The sequence below is a fragment of the Rhinolophus sinicus genome, chromosome 8 (genome assembly GCF_057876585.1).
Source record: "Rhinolophus sinicus isolate RSI-liver-muscle chromosome 8, RSI-T2T, whole genome shotgun sequence".
Classification (NCBI taxonomy): Eukaryota; Metazoa; Chordata; class Mammalia; order Chiroptera; family Rhinolophidae; genus Rhinolophus; species Rhinolophus sinicus.
This window is the reverse complement of record NC_142508.1, coordinates 60,157,405-60,170,485: the sequence shown is the minus strand read 5'-3', so window position 1 is coordinate 60,170,485 and position 13,081 is coordinate 60,157,405. Positions and strand designations below refer to the sequence as shown.

General features: G+C 50.4%; 1 protein-coding gene across 6 annotated transcripts in view; it reads left to right on the top strand.

The window, feature by feature from the left end:
• ZNRF1 (zinc and ring finger 1) overlaps window positions 1-13,081 on the top strand; it is a 95,373-nt gene that overhangs the window by 73,711 nt on the left and 8,581 nt on the right. For 5 of the 6 annotated variants that reach the window (XM_019710556.3, XM_088800235.1, XM_019710539.3 and 2 more), the window contains exon 2: window positions 5,641-5,736. In XM_019710556.3, coding sequence (XP_019566115.1) covers window positions 5,641-5,736 — 96 coding nt within the window. Of the gene's footprint in view, window positions 1-5,640; window positions 5,737-6,741; window positions 6,895-13,081 lie in introns of those variants that run through there. The other variant, XM_088800236.1, reaches the window with a different exon arrangement.

Here is a 13,081-nt window from a genome sequence, read left to right as displayed (position 1 = left end):
TCTCCGTTAGGAGCTCTCTCCCAGCTCCTTTTGGTTGCGGTGAAGGGATCCTGGGGCAGCATTTGCTTGGTGGAGCCCGCCCAGTGCAGAATCAGACAATGACAGACAAATCCCCCTCCTGCTCTGTCATTCGTTCCTTCCTCATTTTGAGAGGTTGGCAGAAAAGGACTAGGCACATGGTAAGTTTCCTGACTGCCACAGTCAGATGGGAGCAGACGAGGGCTTAGGGGAGCCAGTGTCAGACTAGGTTCAGTCTCTTCATTCAGTCAGTGGCAAATAGTAAAGACACAACGCAGGCACAGCACTGCCTCTGAAAGGAAATTAGGTGGAAAAGAGGAAGGCAACTGAGTGTCCTTGCTGTCTGTTCACCCAGTTTCCAGGGCGAGGGCCAGAGTTTCCTCTCAGATGCAGGTAGGGGGTCTCCTGGAGACTTTACCTGTCGCTTTCTCATGAAGGAAAATCAAGCATCTTATACGTGCTTCCTGAGTGCTGATGAAGGTTTCATGGAATGTAACAGAATCATGTCGATCGGATGACATTGCAGACCTTTGGTTTATCTTTCTGTTCAGGGCTGATTTTAGTTTAATTTGGATTTCTTTCCAAAATGGTATCAAAATGTCCTGGGTATCTTCCTGGGTAACCTTCAGATAGCCCATAAAGATCACAGTGTTTATCCATCTGTAGCATCGATGGTGCTGAATCATGCCTGGGCAATTGTGAGGAAAGACTGGGGCAGTAGTGGCAGACTCCATCATCACTGGGTGACCTTTCAGGAAAGAAGGTGGGAAACACATTAGTTTCTTTCCCTCAACTCTCCATATCTTTCCATCCCTCTTACCTTTTACCTTTTAATTTCCATTTAAAAGGTAATTCACAAACTCAGCGTCTTAAAACCAGTGCTATAGGCTCATGACAAATTGAAAATAGGACTCTGTCCTTCCATATTAACAGAATTCCCAGAAAAAAAATGCATTGTTTCAGTTTATGGAATTATCCAGGACCGTGGGTACTTCAGGAGAAAACGGGCCAATGTGGAAGATTTGAAGTTAGCATTTAGTAAGACCCATGTCTGTAACGTTTATGTTGTTTCTGCCATGTAACTTCTCTGCTAGTGCACAGCTTGGCGAGTAAGGTACACACTGGGCCGTCAGCCTTCCTGGGGTTGTGTGCCAGCTCTGGCTCTGTCTGGATGGCTACCTTGGGCAAGTGACTCACTTTGATGTCCTCTTCTGCAAAGTAGAGTTAACGTTAGTACCCACCTCATGTTATGTAAATGAGAAGACATGTAAAGCCCAGTGGCTGCCCATAATAGCGACTCAGTAAATGCAAGCTATTATCACATGCAAGAGTGGGTGCTATAGAAGTTCAGCAGGGACCATGTTTCCACATGGGCATTACGAAAAGTGCCATACACAGACAGGGTCCTCTGGATGTTCAGAGGAAACAGAGATAGGACTGACCGGGGTGGCCACTGGCCACCCCCAGCACACTTGGCACATTCGTGGCCTGTGTCCTGCTGCTCCATCACCCCGTCTCTCAGACCCCAGATCCTTCCTCCGTCACTCCTGTTCCTGCCTCCTGGTCACGTGCTGCCACTCGTGATGATAAGGGTACCGTGTACATTGGATTAGCTGCCTTTTAGTGTGCTGTCAGGTTTCTTATCTCATTTGCTCCTAGCAAGACTGAGGTAAATGACTATTTTTCAGATGAGGAAACTGAGGTACAGAGAGGGTAGATTATTGCCAAGATCTTGAGGCCGGAAAACCCAGGTCATCTTGGTATTTCCCGCTCACGTACTGGACTGAGTTGTTTCTTGAGCCTTACCCTCCCCCACCCCACCCCACCCGAGTCCAGAGGCAGTGGTGATCCAAGTAGGCGTTCACCCTACTTGTCCAGGAATGTACATCTCTTCCTATGACAGTGGCACTTCCTCTGCAGATAGAATTTTTCCCACTCTACCTCTTTCTTAAAACCCGGTTCTGAGGTATGTTTTCCCAGTACCACCAAGCAATTAACTCAATTCTGACACCACCTGCCAGGAGCTAGCATCAGGCCCCACAGGTGAAGGGCTCAGTCACACAAGACTTCTCCCCCCACTTCAGACACTGTTCCCAAGTCCAGGCTGTTACCTGTGCTTCTGATCAACTGGCCGTGCCACAATCCCCTCCTCACTTGCGCTTAGCTTGTTAGAGCAGCTTACAGAACTCGGAGCAACATTTCACCTACTACAAGGGTTATACCTGTAAGTATATTGTAAAAGGATATAACGGGAACAGCGAGGTGCTAGAAGAGATGCATACGGCAAGATGTGGGGAAAGGGCACAGAGCGTCCATGCCCTCTCCATGGGCACTACTCTCCCCGGATCTCCACGTGTTCACCAGCCTGGAAACTCTCTGAACCCAGTCCTTTGGAGTTTTTATAGAGGCCTCATGGGCATCGATTAAATCATTGGCCGTTGGTGATTGAACTCAAGCTCCAGTGCCTCTCCCTTCCCCGGAGGTTGGGGGGTGGGACTGCAAGTTCCAGCCCTCTGGTCAGCTGGTTGTTTCCCCTGGCTGCCAGCCCCTAGCCTCAGTTTACCAAGGGACTTTCCAGAAGTCATCTTATTTACATACACTCTGATGTGGTCGAAAAGGGCTTGTTATTACTAATAAGATAGGCCTTTCACCGTATTGCTCTGGAACCATTTAAGGAACTGATAACAAAAGACCAAAAGTTATTGGACTTACAATATTAGGAAACTTCAAGGGTTTTAGGAGCTCTGTGCCAGAAATGGGACAATATCCATATATATTTTTCTTATTATGAATCACAGTATCCCACCTGTGATCAACTCTTCCCTGGTGGAAAGGACTTTAGATCTGGAGCTAAGAAATCTGATTCTAGAATTCACCCAGCTTCCTCAGATGTTTGACCTGATGGCCTCACTGGGACCTCTTTCTTCATCTCTACAATGAGGGGGGCTGGTCTAAACCTGTGAGTCTCAACTTTTATTGTTCTGGGACATACATGTTCAGTGGCATTCCCTCTCAGGCCTCCTTGTTGGGTGGCTTACTTCCCAGCACCTTCACTATAACTTGACCCCCCTCCTGCACTCAGGGAATCAGATTCAGATGCAGGATTGTCTGGTGCTATTATAAGCGATAACCGTGAATCTGTTCTAAGCTATCAGAAAAGTGAGGAATGTGCGAGGTGTAAGGCTTTTTATTAGTAACAAATGACAGGGACTGTGTCAGCCTCGTGTTAGATGACCCGGGCCTGACCTGGTCCAGAGCACATCCGGCCTGGCCTGCTCACTGCCCTGAGCCCTCAGCTTGGAGACTCAGCAAAGTGGAAGTGTCCTGTACTCAAAGTGTTGTAAAACCTTGGTATTTTGCAGAGAAGGAGGTGAACCAAGCTCTGGAGAAAATGAGACAATCTCCCAATGGCTTGTGATGCTGTGGAATATTATTTACTACAAGTAGAGATTTATTTGCAGTGCACAGGCATGGCGGCAGATCCAAGGGTGCGGAGGGACTTAGGTTAGAGGTGAAGGAGTGCTCGTTCTGCCAGACTCAGGTTCATTAATCCCCTGTTCACTGCGTGTGTAACACTGGGTCTGTAGCTTTCCCAACTGGCTTAGGAAAGAAGCAGTTCAACACATTTGAGATCCCATTTTGCCAGAAAAGTGGGGATGAACCCTTCCCACCATGTTTGTTTGTTTGTTTTTTAGATTTTATTGGGGAAAGGGAACAGGACTTTATTGGGGTACAATGTGTACTTCCAGGACTTTTTTCCAAGTCAAGTTGTTGTCCTTTCAATCTTAGTTGTGGAGGGTTCTGTTCAGCTTCACGTTGTTGTCCTTTCAGTCTTAGTTGTGGAAGGCGCAGCTCAGCTCCAGGTCCAGTTGCCATTGCTAGTTGCAGGGGGCGCAGCCCACCATCCCTTGTGGGAGTCAAACTGGGGAGTCAAACTGGCAACGTTGTGGTTGAGAGGACACGCTCCAACCAACTGAGCCATCTGGGAGCTCAGCGGCAGCTCAGCTCAAGGTGCCGTGTTCAATCTTAGTTGCAGGGGGCACTGCCCACCATCCCTTGTGGGACTCGAGGAGTTGAACTGGCAACCTGTGGTTGAGAGCCCACTGGCCCATGTGGGAATCGAACTGGCAGCCTTTGAAGTTAGGAGCATGGAGCTCCAACTGCCTGAGCCACCGGGCCGGCCCCGCCATGTTTTTTGTTTGTTTGTTTGTTTCAGTCTTCTGGGTTTGTTATTAATGGATTCGTAACCACACAGAAATCAGAAAATGTAGCCCTTTCTCAAAGCTTGGCCAGAGTCCTTGGGTTCATAGCACTTCTAAGACTTTTCAGCTGAGATGCTAGCTGATAAAGATCTTTCAGGAAGGGGGTCAGGGAAATGGGGACTGTGCCGCTGAGTCCAGAGCCCACTTTGTCCCCCGTCAGACAGACCCTGGATTTTCTATCTCATCCTGTAGTTCACAGCATTGTTACTGAAGAGAGGGAGGGGTTGGAGAAGACTTGAAGCAAAGTGCTTGTGACCTCTGTGGGAATATGGGAGTGGGCTTGCCTCCTGTCTCAGCAGCACCTGCTGTTGGAGTCCAGGGCTTCCCAGATAGCATGAGCGAGCCCCGCGGAAGGGGAGGACGCTGGTAAGGGTGTGGAATCCTCTGCCCTGAAGCAGCTGACAGTCACCAGGAACCCTCAGCCTTTTATCTGTTTCACAGAAATGTTGCTGACAGATAACTACTGACATTCAGTGAAACTGTGCATGGAACATTTTTACTAAAAATGAACAGAAGAGTCAAATCTTCACAATAACTTTTCCGTAGTATTGGATCTTTTTGGTAGGTTGGAAAATAATCCATTTGAAAATAATTTCAGTAAAAGTAAAGTGGGGGAAATTGAAAATAATTTATATTTTTTAAAAGCTTATTAAAAAAATCAATGAAGGGACTCTGTTTGCCTAGTAGAGTTCCGCTCAGAAGATTCTCACCTGAAATCCCCAGTGCTGATGCCGTTCTGATGGAACCCCTTGGGTGGATGAGTCCACACTGGGGAATAGAACCTGTGTTAGCCTGGGGTGGTGAAACAGCTGTCACTCTCAGTGGCATAGGGCCAAGGCACGCGTGGCATTTGGGAACACTCTGGAGGACCACAGCTGCCTTCAACACACGGGAGGCCAAGGTGCTGTGGGTGACGGATGGAGGTGCCACCTGGGTATGAGCTGACGAGGACGGAGCCGTGCGAGGGGTGGAGATGCCACTGACAGTAGGGATTCCTCCCACTGGTCCAGCGAGTGGTTTGAGGGCTGTAAGGTGGAAGGGTGCCTGTCTCCACTGCCCACTAGACCTCCTTGGGAAAGGATCTAAAAAAATAAAACTCAACTCAGCTGTCAGTGACGCCTAAAAAACTTTAATGAGGGGCATATGACAGGGAGAGCACTAATGAAAAAAATGAGAGTTGGGGACTATAATAAAATAACAAAATTTTGCATGACTCAATGAAGGCGAAATCAAGTCTGGGACATATCTAGATTGTAATTCTCCACGTCAGCTCTGACCCCACATGGCCAGTCATTTAAGAGCATTTGCACTTATGGATATATTTGGAGAAGACATTTTATCCTGTTTTCCTCTCTTTCAGGTTTCAAGTGCCCCATTTGCTCCAAGTCTGTGGCTTCTGATGAAATGGAAATGCACTTTATAATGTGTCTGAGCAAACCTCGCCTCTCCTACAATGGTAAGTGCTTGGCCGGGGGATCCTCTGAGTGAGGGTCTTCCCAACCTCACGTGGCTCTGGGCAGTATTTCCAACTGCCTTCTGGCAGGAATCCTGAATGGTGACGGGAAACCCCACGATGCAGCGAGTCTTGCTGTGACAGTCAGAGAGGAAGAGGAATGAGATAAGAAAGGAAGGCCTAAGGGTCAGTTCCATGGTGCCGGGAAGTCTCTTGGGTCATTCAGTTAGCCCTTCTGCCTTCTTGGTTCCTTGGACATCTGGTTGGTGGGAGATACAGCCTCTGCCCATTCACACACCTCATAGCAGAGGGCCCAGAGGTAGTGCCACCTCTCCTTGGGGGACAGGAGTCTGTGCCAGTGTTTGCCCAGAGTGCTTACGCCCTGACTCCCACGGCAGTATAAATGCAATACGTGGACACCCTTTAGGGCTTAAAAACACTGAGCTGTCACCTAGTCGCTCCACCATGGTCATCCTGCTACCCACCTTGGAGGCTGCCTCAGAGCTGAGCCGTGAATACAACAGGAGGTAGGAAACCAGTCCAGGGATTCCGTGAAACCCAAGTCCCCCTAATATGGCACCTCTGTGACAAAGTGAGTGTCAGCATCTGCCTGGTCTGCTGTGGGTAAGGATTTAGAGCCCAGCTGATCCAAATTCAAAGCCGGCCTCTACCATTTACTGACTGTATTATCCCGGACAAGTTGATCAGTTTAGCAGAGCCTTGCTTTTCTGGTCTGTAAAACGGGGATATCAATGCCTAGTTCATAGGATTTTTGTCAGAATAACACAGATGTTACATGTAAAATCCTTCAGCACTGAGCCTGGCACATGGTCAGGGCTCAGGACGTTACAGCAGCCCCGAAAGAGGCAAGACCATTCATGGGTTTCTTTTCCTCATTTTGCAAAGTAGACGGGGTTTCTCTTAGCGCTGTGCACGCTGTGCTGCTGGCCGCTCTCTGGCAGCCATGCTCGTGTGCTTAGTCTGGTCTTCAAACCATGTTCATCACAGAACTGTGTCTTCTCCGAGAACATGCAGCAGATCTGAGTGTGGTGCACCCCAACCCTGGCACTGGGCCCGCCTTCTAGGATTAAAGTCCCAGCAGTGCTTAGGAAAAGAGTTCTGTGACGTCTCAGAGAGTCTGAGGACTGGACAGGAGGTGAGCCTGGATCGCTTGACCCCCCTCCTGATGGTGCAAGTTTCCTGGGGAGACTCGACAGACCTGTCCTTGGGCTCCTGCCCCCTCAGACCCCGATGTGCTCGTTTCCCTACACAGCGTTAGCCCAGGGGAGGCCTGATGATTCCAGATTGTTCCTGCGAAGTAATCTGACAGATGTGATCCACTCGGTTGCCCTGAAAACACATCCTGCTATTCTCTCATCTGCTGTTTACCAGCTCAGCCCAAAGACTCTGGATGCGGGCGGGCAGGCCAGTTACCTACTGCCTCAGCTACCTGCAGTTTGGTAACCTTTGCTCAGGTTGGAAGACCAGCCGCAGGACAGGTTGTGGCCCTCTCTGTATCCCCAGCATTTCTCTCCCCTTCCTAACCCTCTGGTGTCCAGGAAGCCCCTCTCCTCCCCAGTGGACAGCCTGTCCCTATCCCTGGGGACTGACAGCCGCTGTGTTTGAGGCTGTTCTCACAGCGCTCTGGGCTTCCCGTCAGACGTTATCAGTGTGCATCCCTTCGAGGCTGCTCCGACTCTTTGTTCTATTCCTCGTCTCTGCCTGGAACCATGGATGGAGAGGAGTCTTCTCCCCAGTATGGCCTCAGAAACTGTGTTCACTTATTTTCCATATGTGCAGAGCCCTCATGAAGACCGCTTTTTGTCCCTTGGGTTGCTGGGGAGAGATCTCCGTAGACACTGCCTTGTGTCATAAGAACACAAAGCAGCCTCACAGTGGGCTCACCCAAGAGGAATGGCTCTTGGTGTCATCGGGGAGAACTTTGCAAAGGCAGCTGTGGCAGACAGTGCTCTTGGGGCCACCTGAGTACGGAGTACTCACAGGCCCCATTTGGAGAGTGGGGACGGTGAGGGGCTCCATCCCGGAGAACTGCGCGGTCTGCCTGCCCTAGGTCTCCTCCCTGCTGGCAGCCATTGGAGAGGGTCGTCCTTTCCCTTCACCTTCTCCACAGGAGAGCAGGCTTTGCAGCCCAGTCTGAGCACAGGCCATCCACAGAAGCCACACCCAGAGTGGGAGTCCTCGTAGAGGACAAGAAGCCTGGCCATGCCTCCTGACACATAACTTCTTGTTCTGGTCCCATTTTTTTCCTCCTCTAATTGAAAAGCCACCTCCTCAGGACTGTGTGTGTGTGTGTGTGTGTGTGTGTAAACTAGAAGCTTAAACTCCAGGATCTCTTTAGCAAAAGCCAGTCCTTCACCATCAGAGACAAAGGGAGGGCTTGTTGCATCAGTCCTGTCAGTGGAATTTGTCGTAAAGTGATGAAGATTCTGCAGAAACAATGGCCCCTCTGTACGTACTATTAATATGAAAAGGAGGCGTCTTTTCTGAAGACACCTAAACCTTCCAGCTAAGAAGGCGTTAGACACCTGGGGTGTGTATGTAGAGTGGAAGTCTCAGGGGCTGGTCTGAGGCCTGTTCTAGTTCCCACAAAGCACAGGCCTTGCAGGTCCATAGGCCAAAGCTCCCAATCGGGACCTCTAGATATTTATTTTGGTTTTGCCAGTATTTTACCCATGATTTCTCATCCCAACCTCCCGGGTTCATTTGATATTTTCTAGTTTAAAAAGTTTTTTTATGAGGAGATGAAAGAGTCTGTGAAATGTAGCATTCTCAGAATCTTTCTGAAAAGGGGGCAGGATGAGGCTTTTCTAATGTAAAGAGAGAGAAGTGCTACTTTCTTATGAAGAGTCACTGGAACACCTGGCCACTCCCTGGAGATTTCCCATCTACACAGACACACACAAAAACTTTCTGTAATTGCTGGCACCAGTTGGGGAATTTTTTAGAAAATTTACAGCGGTTATATACAAGATGAAATTTAGTTAACCACCAAATGAAAAAAAAGTGGAAAACTCCTAAATGAGGCAGATACAAAGTAGTATTTTTCTTATTATGAGGGTTGGCCTGAGCCATGGGTTGGAAGGCCTCCAGTAGCCGCCTGCCAGATTTAAAAAAAAAAAAAAAAAAAAAAAATTTAGGAAAAGCAAGACTAGTTCAACTGGTTTGCCCAGTGCTCCAGAGAAATGTGAAGCCCAGTGAGCAGGGCTGCAGGCAGGCGCTCAGCCCTGCTGGAGGGGCAGGGCGGGCGCCAGACCCCAGAGCACGGACTGGGACATCCTTCCTTCTCCTCTTCCAGGGCGGCTCTGAACCACGGACTCCTAGGAGATAAGGAAGGAGTTGGAGGGACCTATTTTTTGGGTAAATGTGGTCAGCTTGAATGGGCCTTTTAATTTCTATCCCTTTCCAACATCTGTTTTGTGGTTCTGAGACTGGGAGAACTCACCCTCAAGAATATGCACTCAAATTTTGACCAACAGATTGCTCCGCTAGCAGAGTGAACCTTGTGAGGAGGGATCTGATATTGCTATGACTAGAAGAGAGTCATATACTGGGGTGGGGGCATGACAGATGCCCGCCTGTCCGTTGAAAGCAGGTGGTGCTGGTTCCAGGGCCGGCCCAGGAGTCCTTGGCCCTGGGAGATTCTGGCGTGTGGCAGGTTCCTTTGCCAGCAGTATTAGGAGAGCTTGGTGGCTGTGAAAACAGCTTCAGAAGATTCTCCCCTCAGCTTTCTTTGGCGGCACAGACCCATCCTCTGCTTCTTACGTCCTGACTGCCCTCCCTTCCTTTCTGGCAAAGGTCATTGCCCCCAACCAACTTCAGGGCTCTTGAAATGCTAAATGTTACACAAGGTTTCTTTAAAGGAGAAGGAATCTAGCTCCTGGGAAAGCAGGGAAAGCAGGGACGCCTGCTGCTAGTTTGCCCTGAGCTGAGCCCGCCGACTTGAGTAAATGGTGCTTATTTGGCCTGTGTCTCTGTCTGCTGAGACCTTGTAGTTGGGATGGGAATGCCTTTTCTTGGTCCTGGGGGAGCCAGGTCCTGGCCTAGGAGTTTGCCCAGCCCAGTGGGGCACTGCCAGGAGCTGGTGTTAGATGCTGTGGCAGGGGCTGAGTCTGGCTGTGGCAGTGTCTGTCCTGGTGCTCCTCCTGCAGGAGGGAGGGGAGAAGGGCGCGCCCGGCAGCTGCTGAGGAGTGGCTGGGAGGGAGGGAGGCCCAAGGAGAGGGGGCTGAGTGGGGTTGCTGTGGGGAGCCTCTGTCCGTTGAAACCCTCTGGGCCTGAGCTTGCTTTAGTGCTCACCCCTCTGGGCTGCCCTCATTGCCGCCCGCCTCTCCAAAACAATTAGATCACGCCTCACAGCTTTAGGGTGTTGGAGTGGGGATGCCATTGCTGGTAGGGGAACTCTCTGCCCAAAGTCTCCCCTTTGCCTGGAGATTTCCCTGTAAGGGAGCTGGCAAGTCCTGGCATTGGTGGCTCTGTCCCTCCCTATCCCCTTCCTACCCCTTCCTATCCCCCAGGGGCCTGGGCTGGCAGCTCTGCGCATGCTGACAGGCTGCAAGACCAGGCTTTTCCACACCTAGGTTGGAAATGAGGCCGGGGGGTGGAGCCTGTGTCTCTGCGTCATTTGCTGGGGGTTCTCCCTCTGGCTCCCGCCTCCCTTCTCACCGGGGCCTGGACTGCCATCAGGCACAAGGGGAAACCTATTATGTACAGTCCCACGCTTAGCTGCTGGCTGTGAGCTGCATAGCGTCAGCCTTCGCTCCCAGCTGCCCGCAGAAATGTATCTGTAGCTGTTTGGGCTTCCCGACCGCCCCCAGCAGCTCTGGGGGTCCCTTGGGGAATGTTGAGCCAGTGCTCTCTGCAGGGCAGCTAAGCCCCACAGTCGTACTTGAAGGGCAGCAGTGCAGCTCCTCAATCTGGTCTGTTCACTCTGAGCATCGAGGCTCCTCCCTCCACCTTTCTTGGGCCTCTGCTCACACACATTCACAAAAAGAGAAAGATCTGAAGCTGTCTATGAGATCGGTGCTGTTTTCTAGCCCCAAGGAAGAAACCCTGTCGCCTGGTCTTTTAAGGAAAGGAAGCAAGCTGGCCAAGTGGAAGGATCTGGGCTTGGGGGTCGTGGCTACTTACCAGCTGCATGAACTGATCCAAAGACCCCCACAGGGTCTCTAGGATTCATTGAGATGTGTTTGTGAAGTTCCTGGCGTATAACTGTCCCCAAAGAAGTGAGGGTTCTTTTTTCTCCTCCGAAATCCCTTTTCTTTGACAAGCAGTGCTACCCCTGTGTCTTAGGGAGGAAGCAAAAGTGTGCCCCCACTTCCCGCCCCCAGCCCCACGACAGGCATCATACCTACCATTTGGGCACTAGAGAAATTTGCCTGCCACTCTGGTCTGGTTGCAGGGACAGGCATTGGAGGCATTGGCACCATTTTGCACCACCCCCAGCCAGTCCAAACACACTTCCAAACTCCCTTGGGCAGTTACAGTGACCTTGCACAGCGTATCAGGATGCTTAGAAGGGGCTTGAGAGACAGTAAGAGAGAGGCAGAAAGCACAGCTTCATTCCTGTGTTCTCATCAGCCAGCATTGGTTGAGCCCCCTCTGCTGGGAACCTGGGGCCGCCAAGGGGCATTTGTGTCCATCTGCAGAGTGGCCTTAACTTGTGCCAGGCCCAGCGTCCTTGGCTTTGTACCATGAGGTCCTCCGACAGCAGGCAGCAGGCTCCCATCTGAAGAGTGTGGAAGTCTTGTAGGAACTGGCTGATAGCCAAGCTTCAGCGTCAGCCATTTCCACTCCCTGCTTGGCTCCCAGGGACGTCTGGGGGCTGCTGATTTTCAGGGCCCCAGGGATTGGGACAGGAAGCTTTACTCAATCCACTCAGGCATGTTCCCAGATCTGTGCTCCTCCTGCCTTCCACCGTGGGAAGAATGCTGCTCCCTGGGCACTGTATTGGTGTGGGCACTGCTGGCTTCCCCACGCAGTCAGGTTCCAAGACCCATCCCAGGAACCTTCAGGTGGCCTTTTGCAGCCAGGGCTCTTGGTACCAGTGAAATGTGCTCCCTGCTGCATGCCAGCCTGGTGGGCCAGCTGCACAGTTTCGTTCTTCCCTCCAGTGCTGCATGCAGACCCAGGCCGGCTGGTAAGGCACAACACTATACCATGCATGCAAATGCTCTGTAAAGGGTTGTGTGATGGCCGTCGATTGCTGGTAAGAAAAGACTGTGCCTCACCTTCATGTGCTCAAGCCTGAGTCCTTGAGTGCACAACAGGATAAGAAAATGCACCACCCTTGCGGCTCCCATCCCTTCCCCTTCCCCTAGTGATATCCAGTGTGAGAAGAGAGGAAAGTCCAGTTTAATCCTGTTGAAGAAGCAAGTTCCAACTCTTATCTCTGTTCCTGGCTCTGTGTCCCATATTTTCGTCACTTCTAAGCAGGCAAGGGGCCTCACGGACCCTCCTGGAGCTCACAGAGGACAGGAAAGTGCAGCCAGCACTGAAAGCTGTTTGGGACCCAGGGAATTCATTCTAATTTGCCCCTTAGGGTCACAGCGGAATTACCAATTAGTAGGGTGAAATGCGAGGGGACACTAATTCAGAATCAATAATGTTGTGTTCCCAGGGAAATCATAGAAAGGAGTACGGGAAAGGAGACTAAAGGCTGTACCCAAACTCTTGCTTTAGAGATGAGACAAAGAGAGTGGGAAATAAATGCCCAGGGAGGTCTACAATATGACTCTGCCTTCTCAAAGCTAGACTCTCCTCCCATCTTTATTGGAGGTTTTCCCTCCGATATTTTATTATGAAAAATCTCAAACGTGCAGCAGAGTTAGGAGTTTTGCCACGAACACCCACATACCCACCACCCAAAGTCTGCATTGTACTGTACCTGCTCTGTCATGTACCGAGAGCTGCAGCCACCAGTCCTTAACCTTTGATGCATTTCAGAGTCAATGTTTCTTTTTTTTTTGTAAATGTTTCTTTATTGGCGTTTCTTAATGATAAAAGTAATGCATGTGCAAATGTATAAATATGTACGGTATTTAGTGCTCTTAAAAAACGAGACGATACCCTTTTTTTGATCTGCACTTACCACGTTTGGAGTCTGAGGTTACACTCCAGAGGCAGGCTATGTGCTGTCTACTTTTTCTCTTCTCTTTTGCCCTTTTCCGGTGGGCCTTTGGCTTGGCCAGATCTTAACAGAGAAAATGACCACAGATTGTCCTGGTGGCCAAGTAGCTAAGAGTGACTTCCCTCACAGCTCACGGGCATGGGGTCTGAAGTGTTGAATCGGCTCTATCTTAGGCTTTTTCCTTGGAGTTCCTGGTGGTGGGCT